At 38.0% G+C, this 25,190-nt stretch overlaps 1 protein-coding gene across 2 annotated transcripts; it reads right to left on the bottom strand.

Annotated features, from left to right (window-relative positions):
• Nucleotides 1-1,721: 1,721 nt before the first annotated feature.
• Nucleotides 1,722-24,616, bottom strand: nrf1 (nuclear respiratory factor 1). 2 transcript variants are annotated; one of them, XM_055190652.2, is made up of 11 exons: nt 24,457-24,616; nt 22,286-22,532; nt 21,852-21,966; nt 21,643-21,769; nt 21,410-21,553; nt 15,574-15,732; nt 15,124-15,327; nt 13,463-13,564; nt 13,207-13,364; nt 12,535-12,659; nt 1,722-3,042 (listed from the first exon to the last, which is right to left on the bottom strand). In XM_055190652.2, the coding sequence occupies exons 2-11, from the start codon at nt 22,503-22,505 to the stop codon at nt 2,882-2,884; spliced, it is 1,515 nt and encodes a 504-aa protein (XP_055046627.1). In that variant the 5' UTR covers nt 22,506-22,532; nt 24,457-24,616; the 3' UTR covers nt 1,722-2,881. The 2 variants fall into 2 exon arrangements, with proteins under 2 accessions (XP_055046627.1, XP_073724540.1); XM_073868439.1 differs by lacking the exon at nt 1,722-3,042 and adding an exon at nt 11,633-12,151.
• Between the last annotated feature and the right edge of the window lie 574 nt (nt 24,617-25,190).

Genomic DNA, 25,190 nt, shown 5'->3' with positions numbered 1-25,190 from the left:
TAAGGGTCAACTTTTTTAGCATAATATGAAATAAATAAGCTTTCCATTGATGTATGGTTAGGAAAGGGAAATATTTGGCAGAAATACAACTACAAATCTGGAATTTAAGGGTGCAAAAAAATTAATATTGAGAAAACAAAGCAACATATAGACGGTTTCATCGGACGCACGTGATATACACGTCTGTATTCGAACCTTACTTCCGGTTAAGTCGTTTTTTTTTTATGGTCTGACTAGTTGCTAAACTGATCTCTTGAACAAATGCCTCGTCGAAAATAACAAATGTTTTGGTTTCCTATGTAATCTATGTGTTGTTTTTGCTTGTTATATAAATAAAGAACGTTTAAAGAACTTTGTTGTTATTTATTCTGTAGCGAAGTTTACCCACAAGTTACGTGCGGACGGCGACAGCTGCTTGTTTATGTTGTTACTGCTGAAACGGTCTATATCGAATACTTATAAATAATTTTTAACTATATTTACAGTTAGGACATTTAAGAAAAATAGGTTTCAAGCTTTACATTATATTCTTATGTTGTTTTGGCATTAAAAAATTGATAATTTTGACCAATAAAATGTATTGCTGGCTATTGCTACAAACAGGGTTCCCAGAACCTTAGTTAACTTCAAATTCAAGGACCTTTCATGTCAGACTTTCCAGGTCTAATACTGTTCCTCAAATTCAAGGACTAAATGTGGGGACACATTTCAAGTGAGAGCAAGGTTATAATCCATGTTACCTTTAAAGATACATTAGCCATAGGAATATGTTAAAAAAAATAACTCAATATGCGTTTATTGTAATATACTTGCGTTCTTGTGGACTTGTGAAACGTCATCAGTCGCGGCCCAAGTACTGTTCCAATTCAAAGTTCGCATCAAGCCCAAGTTCACATAATTAATCCCCGGATGTGTTCTTGATCATGCCCATTTTATCGTAAATTTTATGCATTTTAGAGGAGACTTGTGTGGACTTATGAAAAAAGCGAAGTTTCCCTTAAAAAAATGCATTTCGCGTCAGGAGTTCGTTCTTCCGAGTTTGAACTTTTACAAGTTCGAACTACGAAGGACACAAGTCCGAGTTTGGCGTACTTGGTATTGTGAAACAAAGCAACATTGTTACAGTTCCCATTCAAGGGAACTTGCGCTGCGTCACTGCAGTGACACTTTAGGGATGCCTCCAAGTTTTTTTTAAATACATCTGAATGTGTATATCAAATTTAACCAATGGTGAGGCTAAATGACAAAGACAGGGTGACACGGGAGCCAGGAAGTATATCGCTATCTGAAATATTGCCAAAGATGGCGTTACAGGGACGCAGGAAGTATTGCAAGGGAGACGCAGCATCTCGTTCCCTTCTCAGGCAACAACAGTTACATACGTAACCCGAGACGTTTTCATGCGTCAAACACAACTATGAAAGAAGTATTTAGGTATGAATCAACATTCGCATACAGAAGATAAAAGCATTTAAAGCGAACAGTTTAACACGTGTGCTTAAAAAGTCTAGAATTTTTATGATATTATCCTACACTACACATGGAATAATATGGATTTTTTTTCCAGAAAACTTCTTGCATAAAATAGATTCAAGCAATTTCAATGACTTATATATATTTCTTTTTCCTCCAGATTCTCAAACTTTCAAGGACACGTGGGAACGCGTTTAGTAAAATAATATTGTAATTATTTTATAAACCCAATAAGGCACTTGAGGCAGTTTATAAATAGTGGCCATTTTATTTCCACGAATGGATAAAAGGGGAAAAAGTCAAACTCTGACATGTCGTGCCACATCAATGTCACCATTATTCTCTTACCAGCAAGATCATCAAGTTTCAACAAACTTTATATTGTACAAGTTTTACATAGAAAGTCGACCTAATGTTGACGCGTGTCGCAAAGCAGAGACCGAAAAATAATTTTCTAAATCATGTCAAGAAATGAACATCCAATACACAAAATTACATTATACACAGAACTAAAACCAGATGTAAGAGAAAAAGCAAATATGGTTCTGTCACTTAGCACTCAAAATATTTTATATTGACATATCTTTCAACATTTTGTGTCCAAACGAATGAAAAATAAATTACAATAAATACCCAACAGTTTGATAATATTTGCTGTTTCCAAAATACTAACAAATATGTAAAGTTTTTTATTGATGTATAAAAAGTTGAAAGAAATGGAGTGCTACATCTTCCGCTTGTCATTAATTCGTCAACATTTATAGTCATCTATTAACAGTACAATATAATGAACTACAGGTAGCTGAGTGAACAATTAAGTACCACATTATCAGTCAAGATTGATTTTTTTACATCGGAAGTGAAATGCATACGAACATTTTTTATGTTTTACAGTCCGACAAAAATACATGCATGTTCAGCTCAGTAGTCAGAGTAATGGGATGCAATACTAAAATTATTTACTTTACACAATATATTAATGAAAGCATACAAATATGGCACAAGATGGTTCAAGATATATATGATATATATATATACAAATGGGTAAAATTAAAACTGCGAAGAGAATGTGTCAGAGACATCGTGAGAAACCTAATGCTTTAAATCGAAGGAAAATAACAAATTATGCCACTAAATTTTTGAGGGGTGAATTTTGGTTGCTGTATTTGTTGGGAAAAAAATAATCATCTATGCGAAACACCAGCTAAAAAAAATTAACGTTAACATCTTTAACAACACTAGGAAAAAAAATAAGACTGAATTGTTTACAAAAAAAGAAAAACCCCTACGCCCCCTGCAGGTGTTTGGTAACAGGTTTTAATATTATTTTTACAATATACTCCAGCAGCTACTTCCTTTATGTAGTCGCGGAGGATCCCGTCCCAGACAGCTGCAGGGGTAGAGTATGTCACTGCTCCAGCGTCACCACCTCTACTGCCTGTCCGTCAAGCGTTACCGTATTGTCTATGCGTGTGGTGACGGGAGCCATGGCGACCTGAACGGGTCGGTTTCCCTGGGCCAAACTGGTGACGACCGTCTGATACATACTGACTGGTATCTGGACGAGGCCTGTAATGAGAGAACAGGTATTGAAATTGACAAATGGTACGTTTGCATCAAATGCATTTATCCAAAGTGACTAGATTTTGTTTTTCAATATGTGTAATCCATGGGGATCGAACGCTTGACCTTTGCATTGCTAACATAGCCGAGTATTAAAAGGGACACTCCACTTTTTTTGAAAATATGCTTATTTTCCAGCTCCCCTAGAGTTAAACATTTGATTTTTACCGCTTTGGAATCCATTCAGTTGATCTCCGTGTCTGGTGGTACCACTTTTAGCTTAGCTTAGCACAATCCATTAAATCGGATTAGACCATTAGCATTGCGCTAAAAACATAACCAAAGAGTTTTGATATATTTCCTATTTAAAACTTGACTCTTCTGTAGTTACATCGTGTACTAAGGCCGACAGAAAATTAAAAGTTCTGATTTTCAAGGCAGATATGGCTAGGAACTATACTCTCTTTCTGGCGTAATAATCAAAGACTTTGCTGCCGTAACACGGCAGCAAGAGGCGCAATGATATTACACAGCGCCTGAAAATAATCCTCTGCTATTGAAAGTTAACAAGGAAACAATTTTCAGCTGCTGCATAATATCAATAGAAAAAATATCGAAACTATCTGGTTATTTTTAGGCGCGATGCTAATGCTCTAATCAGATTCAATGGATTATGCTAAGCTATGCTAAAAGTGGTACCGCCAGACCCGGAGATCAGCTGAATGGATTCCAAAACGGTACAAATCAAATGTTTAACTCTAGGGGAGCTGGAAAATTTGCATATTTTTTTTTAAAAAGTGAAGTGTCCCACTCAGGAGCACAGGGTTGACTTTAATTGACTAAAAATTTTATTTTAATGACCTATTTCTAAGATTACCTTTTTATAAATGCAAACTAAAATTTAATATGACAAACGACACATACCATCCCTGATATTCCACGACTTGGACAAAAAAAGTATTAAATTCCCTGACTTTCAATGTCTGGAATAGATGTAAAATTTTGACTTTAAAATTCCATGATACTCCAGAAATTCCATAACCCGTGGGAACCCTGTAAGCACTATAAACTAAACACTGCCTATTTTATTTTTGTTTTTTATCAAACAATCTTTTCTTTTAAAGTGGCATGTAGTTTTAATATTCATTTTATTATAAATTTAGTTTCGGCAGTGCATTTGTCACACTGAAAACAGGTCAGGTCAAGTGCATTGCATTGTGGGATTAAGTATCTCTAACAGTGTGTTCTTTTGTGTACTGCACATCTCAACAAACTTAGTAGGTCATTTGGCTATTCATGCAGAAAAAATGGTGAAAATAATTATAATTAGTGCATACTACTTGTATGGTATTGCACATTTCTTGGTCATAAGACAAATCACACAATCGAATCAGCATTGGAGGCGGCTACCAAAGATGCTCTAGTAGTGTGTGATGTACGTCACACATGAAATCGAGACAGCAGGAGGGAGGGGATATGAGGACGCTTCTTGATCGAGCGACCACGTTTAGAGTCTGCGCACTACTTGGACGGGCCCAGAAGAAAAGGGGGCCGAGGGCAGGGCGCTGCATCGCACTGCAATGCGGAACAATGGAGTAATTGAAATGGGCCGCTCCCAACTTCCGTCTCTTTTTCTTTATGTCTTTTTCCATTCCTGGATTACAGATGCACTCAAACTGGAGGCCGCAGAACTGTCACTCATTTTCCCATCCAGTAAGGCTCATAATTTTGGCCAATGCAGTGTTGTTTACAAAGTAGTGACTTGCAAAGCAGTTCGAAACTCTAGTGCCTACAGGAAAGGCTCATATTTCAATCACGTTCTCTATTTAGTCTGTCAGTTTCTTTGTCTCCTACCAGTGCCGGCACAAACTCCTAAAGATAAAATTTCCTTTCAATTTCGGCTTTATAAAGACGATCAGTTTTGACCCTTAAATGAGATATACTAAAAATACTGAACTTTAAGTATAAATTTTATTTATCTTACTGCACCAGACCCTTGATGATATCCACTCTTGGGGTGAATTTCAAATAAGCTGTCAATATATTGGAAAATATGAAGGGTTCAGATGCAAAACCCTCTAAGTGCGTCTAGGTTCAGTAATTTTACTTTAATGACGATGAAACGGTTCTTAGTCAGTAATTAAAAATGACTAATTTTAACAAATGTCACTTCTTTGGTCATTTAAAGGTGCAGTGTGTACATTTTAGAAGGATCTCTCAACAGAAATGCAACATATTATACAAAACTATATTATCAGGGGTGTATAAAGACCTTTTTAAAATGAACCGTTATATGTTTATTACCTTAGAACATCTTTTTATCTACATACACCGAGGGTCCCCTTACATGGAAGTCGCCATTTTGTGCTGCCATTTTTCTTCTACAAATATTTTTACTAAGTTGTCTCCGACGATGATGTTTGTCCGGTGGCGGCTACCATAGCTTCTCTATGTGTTTCAAAAGCGAGGTGTGAGTAGTGGACTAAGCCGTTGGTTGCAATTCGCAACCTCACCACTAGATGCCGCTACAATTTACACACTGCACCTTTAACTGGTATTTAAAAAATGTGACTTTTTCGCTGCAAAACCATCTAAGTGCATGCGTGGTTTTCGATGGACATATAATATTTGCCGAGAACATTTGGTTAATATCATCATCTCATTTCTGACGGACACTTTTGCATCTGAACTCTTCATATGTTCAGGTAATATTTCCCAAAATCCTTAAATATATAAAAATCACTATACACAAAATGTATTATTTATTATTTATATATAATTTATCACATACAAATTATATTATTATATTTAAAAAAAACTTTTTAGGACCATTAAGATTTTAAGCACATTTCACCGGTAAGTGTCAACAAACATATTTAATATTAACAAGATGTGTCAATGCTATTGCTATGTATAAGGAAGCCGCAACGGTCATTATAGCCGCTCTAGTCCCATCTTCCAGTAAAAAGAGCCAATCGTCAACCATTATAAAAATGACATTCTCTAGAGGCGGGGCTCGGTTACCATTTAAACAACCATAAAAACTTTGCACATTAAACTTTGCGCATGCGCAGTATCTGACAGGTGCGGATCAGCAACTTGACTTCTTTAGAAAGACTTTGGTGTCGTTGTTGGCCTTCACTATATGAAATAAATGTAATATTATTAAATTAATAACATGATTTTAAGGTATCACAATAACAAGAATGATTAAGATCTTTGGATGTAAAATAAAACCTAAATGTTTATTTAGTTAACTGTTTTTTGGTAATTACATCTCAATAATTGTCGGGGAGATTGTGAAGCATTGTTTTTTTTGGGTGAAGTACCTACAAACCCTTCATCACTTTGACATCGAGGGTTTCTGCGAGAGCTTAAAGGTACACTGGAGTGAAGGAAGGTAAATCATTTACGATTACTTGAGACCAGCTACTTCAAAGCTGCGTCTGTCCTGCCATTTCACTGATTGAATAGTCAATAAACGCCGGCTGCCCATCAACGGGGTCTGTGGTCGACTGCGCTCTTACCAGCCTCTCCGAGCTGAAACGTAAATTAGGTTTTAATTGTGCAGTTTTAAAGTGACTGCATCATTTAGGGAAAAGACAGATCACAACTGACTCAGATAAACCCTGCTTGGTTTACACGCGTGAGAAACACGATGTACTCGGCCCAAACGTTTTGAATCCGGAAGTAATCGGTACAGCGTTATGTAAAGAGACTCGTTTAGCTCATTCACAAAAAATAAAAGATGGGGGAGATTTTAACAGATGGCTTTTCTAATGCGAGCATGCAATCCCCTCCAAGAGGATGGACAAAAAACAACGTTTAGTATGCTTTAAAATGTATCTATTTAGAGTTATTAATTAAAATACAAATAATAAAATAAAAATCTTAAAAAAATTTGATATTAAATTTGATACTATTCAGAGCGTCAGTGATGTGACTAAACATTATGTAAACCAACCATTATTTCTATTTCTGAGCTAAGAATGCAATAAAAAAAGCTAATTTAAGAGAAATAAGTGAGTACAATGCAAATACATCACATTTACAAATAACAACAAAGAACAGCAATTTTTTATGACCAAGATATTGATACAGAATCAAGAAAACGCTGTTTCACATTGCTCAAGCGACAACTTATAAAGGTGTGAGAAAGGCCATTTCTTTAAAAGTGGTTTTAATACCTGCTAATCAGCTTTATATGTTTAAACACACCCCTTGCTCTTGTCTATTCTCCTAATGTCATGTGATCGTGTGTGTGTGTGTGTGTTTTATAGACTGGGCTTCCTAGTGTTGACAGCTGGCTCTGTGATTAGACAATGCACTGATAATGGAGAGGATCAAAGCCCTTTAAGAGGGATCCTCGAGGGTTGGGGGAGGGACTTCTTATTGGTCACCGGAGGCAACGGGGAAAGCCAGGACAGGTCACTAGAAAAGAACTCAAGGAGAACCAATTTAGGACAGGGACTTTGCAATATATCATATTGATATCTGGGTCACCATGCAAAATAATGTGATGGTTGTTCAAAACTATGATAAATTGCAATCTTTTATTCATTGGTTTCTCCTTCATCTGCACTAGACGTCGATTTTTCAGCAAAGTCCTCTAAGTGCACGGAAGAAGAATTGAATGGATGACGTCATGGTGCAGATTTTTTTTTTAATCTGGTTAAAAGAGATTTACAGAATATATTAGGATATTGACTGAATTTATTCAGAAAGGACAGTGAAAAGGGACTGGAGACTTTTTTTAAAAGTGGAGATTTTTGCATGCACTTAAGAGGGTTTTGCAGCAAAAGTCTCACATTTGTTAAATTGAAATGACTAAAGTGACATTTGTGAAAATAAGGCATTTCAATAACTGACTACTGACCTTTTCATTGCCATTAAAGTGTAATTACTGAACCCAAAACATAAGATCCTCTTTGATCCCCCAAAAATATGATTTTTAAAGGGGTCATATTTTGCGATTTTTTTTAAAGATGTAAAATAAGTCTTTGGATTCCCCAGAGTGTGTATGTGAAGTTTTAGCTCAAAATACCCCAGAGATAATTTATTATAGCATAATAAAATACGCTACATGTCGAACGTCATGTGACCAAACCGGAAAACTGGGTCGATCGGTTCCGGTTGCCTGTATGTGCTATCGTATCTTGTTATTGTTATTCGTAGTAGTAGTATTTGTGTTATGTTCTTTTTTATTCTTATGTGAGAAGAAAATCCCTTTGTGAAAAGCTATAAAGTATAAAAAAAGTTATTTTCGTCTTTGATAGCTCCTAAAAGCTTCATGTATGAAAGCAGCACCATGTCGGCGTAGAGCATACAGAACCCGAAGCGATCGACCCAGTTTTCCGGTTTGGTCACATGATGTTCGACATATAGCGTATTGCCACTATAGGTGTGCCATTTTTGGGTGTGAGCTGATGAAAAGCAAACACTGATCGCAATAATGGTGGTTTGTTGAAATTGAAACTCAATTGTGCCGTCAATTATTTTTTTTGCACTAAATGGCAGTGCTGTGATAGTGCAGATAAGATGGTGGTATTATTGTAATCAGACTTGCTACCTACATCACAAAACAGGCAAAATCTGAACGACCTAATTTTTCACATGCTTGCAGAGAATGGTTTACTCAAACTAAGTTACTGGGTTGATCTTTTTCAAGTTTTCTAGGTTGATAGAAGCACCTGTCAACATTGGGATTTGAAAATAAGGGAAATTTCCCAAAACCCTAACAAACGGATGTTACAGTCCTTAACACCTTCCGAGTTAACCTGTAAAGCACAAACAGCAGTGTTTTTTGTAACTTACGTAAAGTTACTAGGCCTGTAACGATTAATCGTGTGTCCCATTAAAAATGCCTGTCTGAAATCGATTCGGAATCGCAAGGCTGCGATTCTGTGTTTCGTGCACAGCTTGTGCATGTAATACGACATTTGGTCAGTAGGAAGTCCTAAAATCATTACGAGTTGGAGTCGTTTATAACGTGCATTTAAAAAATCAACACTCGTTAAACACAATCATTCAAAATATTCTTTATTATCATGAAAATACCGGAAACAATTTGAAGGACGCCCATATAAATATTCCTGTAGACATTTCCTGGAATAGCGTTTGTAATGCTACTTCTTTTGTGGCACAAAGGGTGTTTCTGCACGAGAGCGCCCCCTGGCATTTGGATTTCACCGTAATTCATTCATTGAGAAAACGTGTATTTGCATGGTTAATCGTTACACCCCTTAAAGTTACAAAGAAATTAAAATTTCCAAATGTGTGAGTTTGTGTACGCTTGTGCACGCTAAAGGGCGTTTTATGCGCGTGACGGTTGTAGCTTTGCGCATGGCTCGTCATCCTCCATCCATCCTCAGGGAGCTTTTCTTCTTCTACTTGTTTCATTGGCGGGTGTTGTTTGAGTGATATGTTACAGGTATACTGCCACCTGCTTTACTGCAGGTGAATGTAGTAAACATCAAATACGGAAAGTGGGATTTTTTTTATAGAAAGACGAAAAATACGGGAAATTGTTTGAACGGGAGGGTTGACGGGTATGCTGGGGATCCAATTATACCACTTAAACATGGAAAAGTCAGATTTTCGTGATATGTTACAGGTATACTGCCACCTGCTTTACTGCAGGTGAATGTAGCAAACATCAAATACGGAAAGTGGGATTTTTTATAGAAAGACGAAAAATACGGGAAATTGTTTGAACGGGAGGGTTGACGGGTATGCTGGGGATCCAATTATACCACTTAAACATGGAAAAGTCAGATTTTCGTGATATGTTACAGATATACTGCCACCTGCTTTACTGCAGGTGAATGTAGCAAACATCAAATACGGAAAGTGGGATTTTTTATAGAAAGACGAAAAATACGGGAAATTGTTTGAACAGGAGGGTTGACGGGTATGCTGGGGATCCAATTATACCACTTAAACATGGAAAAGTCAGATTTTCGTGATATGTTACAGATATACTGCCACCTGCTTTACTGCAGGTGAATGTAGCAAACATCAAATACGGAAAGTGGGATTTTTTATAGAAAGACGAAAAATACGGGAAATTATTTGAACGGGAGGGTTGACGGGTATGCTGGGGATCCAATTATACCACTTAAACATGGAAAAGTCAGATTTTCGTGATATGTTACAGGTATACTGCCACCTGCTTTACTGCAGGTGAATGTAGCAAACATCAAATACGGAAAGTGGGATTTTTATAGAAAGACGAAAAATACGGGAAATTATTTGAACGGGAGGGTTGACGGGTATGCTGGGGATCCAATTATACCACTTAAACATGGAAAAGTCAGATTTTCGTGATATGTTACAGATATACTGCCACCTGCTTTACTGCCAGTGAATGTAGCAAACATCAAATACGGAAAGTGGGATTTTTTATAGAAAGATGAAAAATATGGGAAATTGTTTGAACGGGAGGGTTGACGGGTATGCTGGTGACCCAATTATACCACTTAAACATGGAAAAGTCAGATTTTCGTGATATGTTACAGATATACTGCCACCTGCTTTACTGCAGGTGAATGTAACAAACATCAAATACGGAAAGTGGGATTTTTTTATAGAAAGACGAAAAATACGGGAAATTGTTTGAACGGGAGGGTTGACGGGTATGCTGGGGATCCAATTATACCACTTAAACATGGAAAAGTCAGATTTTCGTGATATGTTACAGATATACTGCCACCTGCTTTACTGCAGGTGAATGTAACAAACATCAAATACGGAAAGTGGGATTTTTTTATAGAAAGACGAAAAATACGGGAAATTGTTTGAACGGGAGGGTTGACGGGTATGCTGGTGACCCAATTATACCACTTAAACATGGAAAAGTCAGATTTTCGTGATATGACCACTTTAAATATATATATATATATATATATATATATATATATATATATATATATATATATATATATATATATATATATATATATATATATATATATTTTAAACTAAACATTGCAATTCTTTAAAACGCATCATCTTCTCACTTGTCCAAAACCAAATACATTCAATATTTCATCTTCTACATTTACTTGATCATGACGAAAAGAAAGCGTCTCGTGCCATTTCATTACGTTGTAACAAATGCCTTCAGTGCACCAGACAGAATAGACTGCATCACCATTTCTAATGCATGTGTAAGCACCATCCACTCATAGCTAGAGTACTCGAGACTGATGCTCTACATATGCAGAGCGCTTAGTGGTTGAGATTAGAGAGACGTGTAGACGCTGGAGTCTGTGACACAGGTCACACACACACACCATCTGTCCCACAAACACCCAGGGGATTACAATACACTTCAACACACCTTATGCATGCATGCCTAAGTGAACTTCATGACATCATCATTTCATATGACCCCCAAACATTCCTGTTAGTTATGATAAAGCTTCAACTGCAATGCATATAATTTTTTTTTAGCTTAAAAAAACAGCTGCCACATCACTGAGGGTCTGAATGGCTGCAGACAGCCTGTCTCAGAAGCTGCAGGTGTTTATGGGTGTGGTTTTACCTATGCATATAGGTATCTTTTAGGATTATACATGAATCAGGTGAGTGTATGTTAAACAGTTTAAAAGTGTTTAATAATAATAATAATATTTTTATTTTATATAGCGCCTTTGAAAGCACCTTCAAAGGGTTTATAATACAAGTACATCATTGAAAACAAATAATAAAAGTAATAACAAAGTGAAATGGCAAAGTACATATACACACAATCGAAATAAAATACAAGCATCAGGGAAATCACAAAAAAATAATTTTTGTGTTAGCATTGTCTGTATTAGGGCTGGGCAGTATATCGAGTTTTGGCAATATATCGGTATATTGTCTATATCGGTATGATCTGATATGACTTTTAAAACAGAGGCTCAGTCAGAAATCTACACCGATGTCAGATGTACGCTCTCTCCAACCAGCTCACACGTCGTACAACAGGAAGGAAAACACGGTCTTGAATTTTATCTTCATCATAAGCTGCTTTAATAAATATAAACGTGACATTTCACATGAGGCTTTGACTTGCATGAAAACTTTTATGCCACATACACACTGAGATATTTATCGTATATCGTCAGTCCTAAAAAAAAAGAAAAGATTTTGATCAATATTGCCCAGCCCTAGTCTGTACTAAATGTCTCGACTAATCTTCTTTATACATCGATCATTTAGACAGTTTTTGCTTATAATTTATTGAATCTCGGTTCAAACGTAGCAAAATAAACGATCGTAACATCTTTGCTTTAATATTTAAATGTAGCATGAAACTATCCACACATGCCTTACATTATTATATATCAATGTTTTAATACAATTCAATAAATGCTACTAACTTGATATTTCAGCATCATGACAACCCTAAGTGAAATTTATGCATTTATGTGTGTGTTCAGGGAGGGGTCTTGATTTGAACTTGTGTTGGGAAATAGAAATACTGCAGTGAATGCACAGAGGGACTCGTACCGGTGCCGTCCTGAACTCCAGTTAAAGCTCCTACTGCGGCCGCCGTCTCTCCCGCTAACACAATTTGTCCTCCGCCCTGTAACGTTGCCTCTGCTAAAGTTGCCACCGCATGAGCTGCTGCTTCGCTGCAAAACACAAAAACATATCTGATGACAATCCTGCTGCCACAGACGCATTCATTTCGACAGGATGTGATGGACAGACTGGTGTGTGCTGCCCCCTAGTGCAGGAAAATAATTGTTGTCAAAATAAGATAACCACCTGCCTAAGTTAGCTGAGCTCTACAAAAATGTCTAAGCATACCAAATCTGGAAGTGGCTACAGGAGCTTTAGTGAAGTTGGGAGTGAATGAAGATGCTCCGACCGCACCCTTAAGGCAGATTTACTTTAGTAATAATAAGACCTCGGTCTAGCACAGAAAACATTGCCGCCTCAGCCTAATTGTTGTGGGAATGGAGAATAAACCAATTGTTCCCACTGTGCTGTATTTCTGGGCAGCTGGTGATGCTACCTGCTTGTGATAAACAGGAGAACGGGCTCAGGTGAGGGGCTGTAACGAGACCTCTGGGAATCGAATCTGCGACTGGGACTGAGTTAGTTAGTCGCTGCTGTGGTACGGTATTTCCTATCGCTTTCTCAAAAGCCAACTTCACCATCGTTTCCCATGAGTACCTGTTGAGCGCCATGGTAACCGTCGCCCCAGACTGCATCTCTTGCGACGCGGCGACCGCTGCTTCAGCCAATGAGGCCACCGCTTGATTGGCCTCTGATGCTTGCGTTGTCTGGATGGTCATTTCACCACCCTGTAGTGTGGCCCAATTTTGCTCCACCTTACAGAGGAAAGAAGAACAGAGAGTTATGACCTGTAAGTACAAATAACTAGTCAAGAACATGAAAAGGAAGTGATTACACTGAATATTGACGTTACCTCTCCATCTGTAACTGTGGAGTAGTTCACCTGGGCGACTGTTACCGTACCAGGTAGATCAGATGCGTCTGCTAATGTTGCTACCGTCGCTCCAGTGCCAACCTGTATGTTAGTTAAAGATTTTGTTTTAGCAAAAACATTTAATCAAGGATTCATTTTAGTACTGTGTGTATATTCAAGTTTTTTTGTGACGTACAAAAAAGAACATATTAAAAAAATTTACTTCATTAGGGGTTGTGCACACCAAAACTTTTAAATGCGGCTAAAAACGCCTGGAGGATAGCGATTGCCAGCTGTTTTTTCAGCTGAGCGCCAGCTTTCTTCAGCCGTGCGCTTTAGTAGCTGTGAGCCGATTGGTTGTTGTGATACTTGTCCCGCCCTTCCTCCACTGTGATTGGATGGCTGTGTGAGAACTGACATTGACGAGCGGAGCTTTTCACCCAAAGTTGAATCCCTTTCAACTATCAACGCTCAGCGCGGAAAAACCGCAGAGCTTCCATTGAAAAACAATTGAAAAAATGTGTTGGCCACGGGCGTAAAAGCTTTGGTGTGCATGCCCCCTTACAAATTATATTATCGCATGACAAACTAAATGAACTTTTATTAAAAAAATGCACATTTCAGGAAGTTACTTGTAACGTCTATTACTAGCTGCATTCCCATTAACTCTTTCCCCGCCACTGACGAGAAGAGTTAAAGATTTGCGCAAAAAAAGTATGCATTATTTTCTAAATGTCGACAAAAATTTAGTTCATTCCAAAAACCACTGTGTCAGGTGTGTTCGACTTCATACGACGTTGTGCAGACTGACATGCGGATGACATCAAAATACCGTAAAGGGGGTCACACACCGGACGCGCTGCTCAGCGCCGCGTCGCGTCTAGGACAACTCGGAGGTATAATAGAACCGGAAGTGCACATTAAATAGCGCGTGCTTAGTCAGATAGCGTCTGCTTCAAAATGCATAATACGTTAGCAGCCAATGTTAATCATTAATAATTTGGGACAAATATGATGTTATTTAATGTTAAACTATGTAAGTGGCAGGACAGGGATTTGAGCAACTTCTTGAGTCGTAGCAGGGCACCGCGGACAGGTGCCACCTGTCGGCGCCGGTGTGCGTAGACTCATAGAAAACAATGTGTTCAAATTTTTTTAGAATGGCACGGCGCTGAGCTGCCCGGCCGGTGTGGGACCCCCTTAAGAGCAACTTGATTGCATACAGCGCAATCGACTCCCGAATCGCTCTCAATGAATACTGATTTCATGCGCTTGTTGGTTCTTTTTTTTTTTTAAGAAACCTACCCATATTTGAGAGGTGATTAAAAGAGAACAAATGAAGTTCTTTCATTTGATATATTGCGTTTAAATATTTAAAGAAAAAAAAAATCTGGAAGGCATTAAACTTTTGAGAAAATCATAAAAAATGCTGGCGCTGGCTGGCAACTTTTTTTTAAAAATGATGGCGGGGAAAAACTAAAATTGTGAAAACTTCCATATGTAAATAGAGACATAGCTGAATGCAGGTTGTTGTGTGCTGAAATTTTGTGCTAATTTACCGGTTAAGATATTTTTGAAGTAAATAAAAGTTTTGATTTCTTTTATATTTATTAAGCCTAGAAAATAAAGCTATATATTGTTGTTCGTGTAGCTCCTCCCACCTGTATGAGCGAGACCGTCCCGTCAGGATTACTGATCGTCTGCACTACAGTCTGTGATGGAACCAGGTGTGCAATGCTGTGTGTGGTTGTTGTGGCAATATGTTGTGTGGTAATCTGGTCCTCGAAGGCGTAAAGCAGGTCTTCTCTCCCATGTTGCTTGTAGCAGTTTTTAACTATAGTCCTCAGGGCTTGTGTCCACGACACCTGTTTCCAACAGATACAGAGATTCATGAAGTTAATATGATGCAAGAATTAAATCGTATGTCTTATTTCCGATTAATAAATCTGATCAAACTCTTTGGATATATAGAGTAGTATTACATCTTTAATAGGTACTCAAGATTAACATGAGATAGGCATTAACAGTGTGTGAGTTTAAATATTAAATCCAATTTTATAGCTGAGAAAATATTAAGATACATTTTAAGACCACAATTGTGTCAAGATTACCCTCTGTTTCTGCTCTTCAGTTCGGACATCGCTCCGTACGTTGGCCCAGGGAATGTCCTCCGGCCACCAGATAGGCTTGCAACTCTCTTTTCCCCAGCCGGGCTTCCCGCGGCCAGTGGAATACTTCAGCATTTCGGGAATGAATGCTCGGAGCTGAGCCTGCAAAGAATCAAAGCACAATATCAGTTCAAATGATTTTTTAAAGCAGGAAAAAATAAATGTGTATGAAAATGAGTTTGAATACAATAAGCCATTGATTATTCTCTTCCTTGTGTGGCTGGCTACAGACAGTCTGTCCACACATATTGCTTTTAAAGGGAGACTATTAGGTTTCTATTTAGAGGCAAATCTATAGGTGAGGATTCGGTGCAACCTGACTGCAGTAGATTGAGTCGGATGCGAAACAATTTCTTGCAAGATGATAGCTGATGAATACATGAACATCAGGAATCAGATTTTTTGCATTATGCAAAAGTGTGTTTAATGAAACACTTGGTGATCGGAGTAGGGCGGAGTTTATCCTTGTGTCCTCAGTGCCCTTTGTAATTCCGTAGGCACGACAGGGATTGTACTCCAAGGCTCTCTGATGCTCATCCTGAGGTAACTAGTCATTACGCCAGCTCCAATCTGGATCCTGCCTTTCAACACACATGGAAAGATGACACCGGCCTAGCAAAGACTTCAGATGACGCCAGTGCTGGACTATAAACTGATCACATTTTTTTATTGTGTTTTACATTGTGTCCTTTATTGAAGCTACTTTGCGGCAGTGTAAACATTGAAAAGCGCTATACAACTAAATGCGAATTGGATTGAACTGTAGCAACGTCGGTTAACCTCAACATCACAGGCTAAATTTGGCTTGAGGAATAAATCACTTCCCAAAAGACCTTCTCCCCCTTGCTCTACCTATGTCACAAACACACTTCCTGCTAGCCTGACATTAGTCGGTAACAGACAACTACATGGCGGAAGAAAAGTATTTAACAAATTAACACACAAATGCAGGGATCCTTCACTACTAAAAATTATAAAAGGTCATTCGGGGTAGTGGTTCTCAAACCATTGACCCCAATGGACCCCAACACTTAACAGTTTCAACGCAGTTCAAAATTGCATTTTCAAAGGACTCTAAACGATCTCAAACGAGGCACAAGGGTCTTATCTAGAGAAACGATTGTTTGCACTTTTAAACCACAACTTATTTTCTTCCTCCGGCTGTGTGACGCGACCTCACGTAATTGCGTAATGACATGGAAAGGTCACGTGTTACATATATGAAACGCACATTTGCGGACTATTTTAAACAATAAACTGACACAAAGACATTAATTAGTATCATTCGACATACAACAACATCGGATCGGTCCTCTTTCTCAACACTTGTAAACACTGGGGGGGTAAGTTTCAATAGGACGTCACAAAACCACAGAAAGACAATATGTTGGGGTTTTAAAATGCATATTTTGTCTTTTTCTTGCCAAGAATGACAATCATTTCACTAGATAAGACCCTTATGCCTCGTTTGAGATCGTTTAGAGTCCTTTGAAACTGCAATATTAAACTGCATTAAAACGGTGAAGTATTGGGGTCCATTAAAGTCCATTAAAATGAGAAAAATCCTGGAATGTTTTCCTCAAAAAACATAATTTCTTCTCGACTGAACAAAGAACGACAACAACATTTTGGATGATGATTAAATGGTGGTGATTAAATTATCTGGATTTTTTTTAGAAAATGGACTAATACCTTAAAGGCTAATTTTGGCACCATACAGCTTGAGAAAGACTGAAACTTGTGTTTTTTTAATAAGAAATATCAATTAATTAAAACACAAAAATTTTAACATCAATTTTTAACCAATAAAATACTTTAAAGCAAAGTACAGCTAGAAATATTTATTCCAAATTGAACTTTTCATGACATTTCCAAGCATGGATGTGTTTACTTTTATATATGTTAAAATGGCGCACAACTGTAAAATATTATTTGTCTATGCCGATACGATATTCGATTACTTAGAATGACATCATCTGATTAAGATAGATGACGAGTTTTGCTTCTAAATATTACGTCATGAAATCCTAGAACTGCGGAGCGTACAAACTGCAATACTGTCAGTAGCTGCGTTTCCATTGCAGTTTTGCGCAAAACTTTTAGCGTTATTTTCTAAATGTCGACAAACTGTTATGGCGAAATAACGACGTTTCCATTAATTGATGATATGCACTTAAAACATAGTTTTTCCTCTCGCGACGAGTAATTCTAAAACATCACGTCGACTGATGTTGGTAGGTTTACTAATATCACATCCACCGCACTAGGGATTATTTTTAACCAAAGGAGACGTAAGAGTATTATCCAAATGCCAAGAAAGCCCCTTATACTTAGGAGCGGCAACGTATGAGGTGTTTCTTGGAGATAATAGTACTATTTTAAATCAAAAGAGATGTTATCCAAACATTGTTGGCAAGGAAAGCCTCTTATACTTGGGAGCGGACACATATTGAGGTGTTTCTAGGAGGTTGTAGTACATACCGCATCATCTTCAAATAATAATAATGTGACTTGCATCCGGTGACCTGAAAATGCGAATAAACTGCTGCTATTGCAGTTTTGTGAAATACTTCACCTTTTATTTTGCAATATATGGGAGTTTTTGCTAAATTTACGTGTTTGTTTTTTTTTTTTAATTCGTAATGTCAATTTGCGCAATTTAAAAGGTAATGGAAACGCAGCTATTGTGACCCAAATCAAAATAATCACCTTTTAATTGCCAGGACATAATCTGCCCTTATCATCGGCTGTTTTTAAGCAATCGACTGATGTCTGATAGTGTGGATTTTGTCATCTACCGATACCGATTATAATATACCGTCAATATATCGGTGCATCACTACTTTTACAACATTTACATTACCTTTTAAAATCTTATGCAACTATACCAGGTTTGACTTTTTTAAAATTCCCAATATTTCCTGAAAAACCATAAAAACTCACCAAACAAAAGTGGAAAACAAAACAAAACTTAAATAAATACTGATGTCAACTACAACTAAATCCATGTAACAGATTGCCTACACAAGCATTATGTAGTAGGCTCTTCCTTGTGTTTGTGCAGATGGTCTAATTACACGGCGAAGGAATTAAGAGGAATCTTGCACCTCAAAGACACCGCTCGGCCACCCATTCCCTTCCCCTGCTCTGCTCTTAATCCACCTGGGAGCCAATCAGAAACCTCTGTGCTCGACCACGGTGTGTGTGATAATTACTCGCGCACACAAGCTTCACCTGATGATCCCTGTACAGACCTGCCTCCAACTGCCACAAACCAAGCAAGGTGTGTCTGTCCTGGGGGACACCGACTATCATCAGCCCGCCCCCAAACATCATGGGGGGTTGAGTAAGGATAAACTGGTAAATTAACCAGTTAAACTAGTTGTATTATCTTTATTCAGGAAAAAAACAAGAACAACTGGTCTAGGTCCTAATAACCCTGGGGGACGCAGAACTACGGTAGCATTCGCTGTAGTAAATGACGTGAGACCTGCATATGGTCTCTGATGAATCTGGGATGATTCACTGCGTCAGCAACATCACACAGACAAACAAGAGATTCTGGAAAAAGACCCGAGCAAACACTCTGGAGTAAATGGCAGCAATGTATCTATCACAGTGTTTCTCAAACTGGGGTCCGGGGCCCCCAGGGGGGCCGCGAGATGGTGCCAGGGGGGCCCCCAGTTTTATGACATTTTTATAAAATACATTAATTTATCATGAATTCTGTGAAATCAAACCTAAAAAAATAAGGCAGCACTACTTTGTATAATTTAATGTTTTGTTTAATTAAAATGTAAAGTTTTAGAACTGTTTTTTGTCATAAATATTCTTTGGGGGGGCCGCGAAGGCATGTTCCGTAAACAAAGGGGGCCGCACGCTGAAAAAGTTTGAGAACCACTGATCTATCAGACAGATTTTCTTAAAGGGATAGTTCACCTAAAAATGAAAATTCTGTCATGATTTACTCACTTTCATGTTATTACAAACCTATATAAATTTCTTTGTTCGGATGAACAAAGATATTTTGAAAAACGTTTGTTACCAAATCGATCAGAAGACCCATAGACTTCCACTGAATTCTTATATCCTACTATGGAAGTCAATGGGGCTTCTGATCGGCTTGGTCAGAAGCCCCATTGACTTCAATAATATTATTTTATCCAACTATTGAATCAACGGGGCTTTTGACCAAACCAACAAGAAACCCCATTGACTTCCATTGTATTATTTTATCCAACTATGAAAGTCAATGGGGCTTCTGATTGGCTTGGTCAGAAGTCCCATTGACTTCCACAGTATTATTTTATCCAACTATTGAAGTCAAATGGGGCTTCTGATCTGTTTGGTCAGAAGCCTTATTGACCTCTATAGTATTATTTTATCCAACAATTGAAGTCAATGGGGCTTCTGATTGGCTTGGTCAGAAGCCCCATAAACTTCCATAGTATTATTTTATCCACCTTTGAAAGTCAATGGGGCTTCTGATCAGTTTGGTCAGAAGCCTCATTGACTTCCATAGTATTATTTTATCCAACTATTGAAGTCAATGGGGCTTCTGATCGGCTTGGTCAGAAGCCCCGGCTTGGTCAGAAGCCCCATTGACTTCCATAGTATTATTTTATCCAATATTGATGTCAACGGGACTTCTGACCAAACCGATCAGAAGCCCCATTGACTTCCATAGTATTATTTTATCCAACTATTGAAGTAAATGGGGCTTCTGATCGACTTGGTCAGAAGCCCCATTAACTTCCATAGTATTATTTTATCCAACTATTAAAGTCAATGGCGATTCTTAACAAACCGATCAAAAGCCCCATTGACTTGATTAGTATTATTTTATCCTATTATGGAAGTCAATGGGGCTCATCATTGGTTTCTTATGTCCTACTATGGAAGTCAGTGGAGCTTCTGATTGGCTTGGTCAGAAGCCTCACTGACCTCCATAGTATTATTTTATCCAACTATTGAAGTCAATGGGGCCTCTGATTGGCCTGGTCAGAAGCCCCATCGACTTCCACAGTATTATTCTATCCAACCATTGAAGTCAACGGGGCCTCCGATCAAACCGATCAGAAGCCCCATTGACCTCCACAGTCCCATTTTATCCTACCATGGAAGTCAACGGGGCCTACAATTGGTTTTGTCAGAAGCCCCATTGACCTCCATAGTATTATTTTATCCTACTATGGAAGTCAATGGGGCTTCTGATCGGTTTGGTTCAAACATTCCTCAAAATGTCTTCTTTTGTGTTCATCAAAACATGAAGAAATTTATGCCTGTGACTTTTAAAAAAATCCAGAGGAAGTAAGAAATGTAAAAAATAAATTAAAATATGTCTTTTAAAAATTCAAGTTATGCTCTATAATTATGCTGTTTTTCAAATAAATAAACTTTAAACAATGCAATTTTCATTGCTTCATTTACAGCCATATTTTAATAATTTATGTCAATATTGATTTCAAAAGATAATAATTATTTGCATTAATGTTGACAATTTATCATCCCTATATAGCTGAGAAATTAATTTTTTTGATGTGAAGGCAAGTCATTTAAATCCATTTTGATGGGAATTCGCACGCTATAAATAACTGAACAGACTCATTTAAATGCCTTCAAGCTTAAAAGAAGTATCATGGGTCTGATCCCAAAGAATATGCACATACAGCTTGTGCTACACATGTATGAATGCGCAAGTTGGTTCAGATAAAACTGTCTGCCAAATTATTAACTGCAAAAACTGTATATTTGTCTTGCAGCGCCCTCTGGTGCCCACCTGTGTCATCTTGTCCACAGACACTGGTATGCCATCTATAGTAAGTGGAGGAAGTTCAGAGGTCAGCTCGCCACCACCAGGAGGCGCATGTTCAGCCAAGGCGTTTTCCAAATCCTCTAAAATCATGCTCTTGTATTTCCTCACCTGATCACATAAAAGAAAAGAAGCAAGAACAAATCGAAAAATGCAATTCTATTATTAAATGTTATAAAAGGGAAAGCACACGCACTCACCACATTTTCTAATGGGGCCGCTCCAAAGACTCGAAACACAGGGTTTGGTTTAGATGGAGAGATGCACAAAACAATCGCTTGCTGGCCAACCCGTGTTGTGTACTCGTCTAGAGTAGCTCTCAGCTTCCTGCGATCATAATCCTCAGTCAATAAGATTTTATTTAGAAAATCAAAATGGTCAGTTTGTGTTTGTGAAGATATACTTTTACCTAAGCAGTCGAGTCTGTTGTCTTTTACGGATTGAGGGGTTTGACTCAAAAATGTGCGGCCGCTTCCGTTTCTTTCCTGTTGCAACGGCGGCAGCTGCTGCCATGCCAACAGGCCCTAAAAAGCAAAGAATTTAGGTCTTACGATAAGTGGTTTATGAGGAATCATGAGATCAGATTTCTCAAAATTAACTACTGTAGATATGAACAAGCACAGACAACCATCCTAATATAAGGACTTTTTATTCAAGTGCACCATCTAGTGGTCTATTTCAGTACATTTTTGTGCCTTATGTACTAACAAAAGATTTTTGAGTATTTGACAACCTTTATATTTATTAGCTATTAACTATTTCATAGTTTAATAGGTTTACCAAAGTGAAAGCTAAGAACTCCTAGGCCAGTTGTACCCAATTGGGAATCAACTAGGGTCTCACCTGCAGCAGCCAGATGCGCAGTCACCTCATCTGTCCCGGTTGAATTAAGGATGTCGGAGTCATCGTACGCATCATCGTCAGGAGAGGAAGGCGAATCCTCATCCGCGCTTAGCATGCCATGTTCCGTGTACGTGGCGACGTGCACCTGCCCGACCTGTGACACAGCGTGGGCCTCGATGGTGGTCATGTGTTCTGTCTGATGCACCGTGTGGTCTTCCATCACCCGAAACAGTTTCCCTCAAACACACTGGCACACAAATACACCAGCAGTTGGCAAACACGACAACACAAGTAAACGTTTATATGTTTTCATTTACGGAGGAGATATTCATAAACAAGCTAAAGTTAAAATCATTATTGTCTTATGATAACTACTGAACATATTATCCATCACGGCTACTGTTTCCTGAGCATTGTTCTGCTTATTTTTAAACCAAACAAAGATCAATGTTGACTAAGTGGCAAAAAAGATGGCACAAAATGTGTAAAAGAGGGTATTCTTATCCTAAAACACAATATTATTACCTATTTTAATATATGAAATATAGTTTTTGCTGTGGTACTTCGTTACAGAGTATTAGAAAAAAGTAGCACCCATTATATATTTTAATTTACATACGTGCAGCTCAACTGGTAGAGCATTGCGTTAACTAAGAAAAGGTCATGGGTTCGAGCACAGGGATCACTTAAAAAATAATAGCTTGAATGCATTGGAAGTCACCTTGGATAAAAATGCCTGGCAAATGTAAATATACTGGAAATAAAGATCATGAACATTAAAAAATATTTGTGCTAATGTGTAGAGCAAAAGTGCCCGTCTCATTTCTATTCATACATACGTCACATGTTTTCTGTATTGTACGTAGTTGCATTTTAACACTTTCCAGTAGGGGGCACTAAAAACACAGCAATGTGTGAACAAATTCATGATAAAAAACTATTAATTTTAGTAATAATTGTTTATTTTGTTTATTGTTTATTAGTAGTCTATTAAATTGAATGTAACTGAGATTATTATTGGCGAGTGCATTTGTTATTTGTGCAAGTTATTACAATCTTGCAAAACTTTAAGTAATGCGATTTATTTTTATATTAATCTGCTGCATACAAACCAACGTAAGTTAAGCATTATAAGTGACAAACTGAATGACACAGAACAAGAACCTTATTAACTTTTATTAAATAACCAGTCATGGATTTAACATGTAACTGACAGCCAGCAGTGGGAATTACATTTATTGCAACGTTTGGGATATATAAAAATAAAACTTTATATAAAATGAAATGTTGTATAATAGCCTATATAAATAAGGATTATGATGTTTCTGTCATGATGCACGAGTTATATAAACCAGCTCGTGCAGCAACATTCATTCATCAGCCTGACGCTAAAGCATTGGAAAATGGTAACGTTATATTAAATTCAACAAACACGGCGTTTAACAGGACAAAAATGACAATATATACAAATACTTATAGTCGATTTTAGGGTATGTGTGTATCTTTCCAAGAACTGAATCGATACATAGTAACGTTAACGTTACCTCAGACCTGCAATAAGTGACATAAATGGCGGTTATTTTCAAGCTGTGAATAATGTGTAAAGAGCGCGCGATAAAACAAAACCTATTATCAAAACGACCAATAACGACTTCTGACTGAAAAACTGCTTGTTTACACATACTAAACATAGAAAGAAACATGCAGAATGTGAAAATTATCCCTTTAAGTGAAATTTAAGCCGGTTGTCGATTCTGTATAAATTCAAATTTAGACGACATTACTTTCCGATTAAACCCGATCGGTTTGTTAATATGATATAAAGCATACATTAATTTAAATTCCCCAATCAAATATAAAAACACAAAATTTCAAGCTCGGCGATGCTATTTTAGCATCTGCACAAAAACAGGAGCTAAACGGTTGCACGAATGATTTAAATTCAGTAGGCCAAAGGCCTGTGACTGCGCCATTATTCTTTATGTCCCGATCCGACGTAAATAAAGTATTGCCATCCCAAAAAACGCCCCAGATATCATCCCATGCTCTGTTTTGCGTCGTCGCGATCTGCATCTGCGCGAACGAGTATGTGAAATGAAAACGCTGCCGGGTTGTTTGGTGCGGCTGCGCCGGGGCTGAAATGGCTGGAGATTGCGCGGTAGGGCACTAACCTCAGAGCGGCTGCGCTACTTCGGGCCTGCGCGGTGCGTCGGAGCTGTGAACACCAGCTGCAATGGAGGACAAAGAACGAGCGGCAACAGTGAGCGCGCGTGCTGAGCTCAGCCGCTGATGCGCGCCCCCGAGCGATGTGCACTGAACAAATCTCGCCCCTCCTTCTCTGGTCCCAGAGCCCAGAAACATAGTTGCTCTAAGATTGTGAGCAAACAATTTGCAAAGAGTGTAATATGTTTTATACTTTTTAAAAACAAAGCTGTACATTAATGCATTTGGCATTTTATCCAACAGTGCATTGGAAGTTTATAAGTGCTGTAAGTATTTTTAAAATCATAATTTTATTTATTAAGGGACAAAACTATCCAAACCAGCCTGGCCCTGTGTGAAAATGTAATTGCCCCCTAAACCTAATAGGTGGTTGTGCCACAACTCTCATGTGGATGCCATTTTTACCCAGTCTCTATTGTTGAATCATGAACACTGACCATAAATGAGGCTTGCAGTTTCTTAGATGTTGTTCTGGGTTCTTTTATGACCTCCTGAATGAGTTGCCGTTTTGCCCCTGGAGTAGTTTTGGTAGGCCAGCCACTCCTGGGAAAGTTCAATATTGTTCCAAGTTTTCTCCATTTGTGGAAAATAGCTCTCATCCTGATTCGCTGGAGACCCTTTCTAGACTGATATGTCAATTACTTTGAGAGGGGGCAATTACTTTTTCACACAGGGCCATCCA

Source organism: Misgurnus anguillicaudatus, chromosome 1, assembly GCF_027580225.2.
Source record: "Misgurnus anguillicaudatus chromosome 1, ASM2758022v2, whole genome shotgun sequence".
Lineage (NCBI taxonomy): Eukaryota > Metazoa > Chordata > Actinopteri > Cypriniformes > Cobitidae > Misgurnus > Misgurnus anguillicaudatus.
Note: the sequence above shows the minus strand (reverse complement) of the source record. Positions and strands in the feature narration are given on the sequence as shown.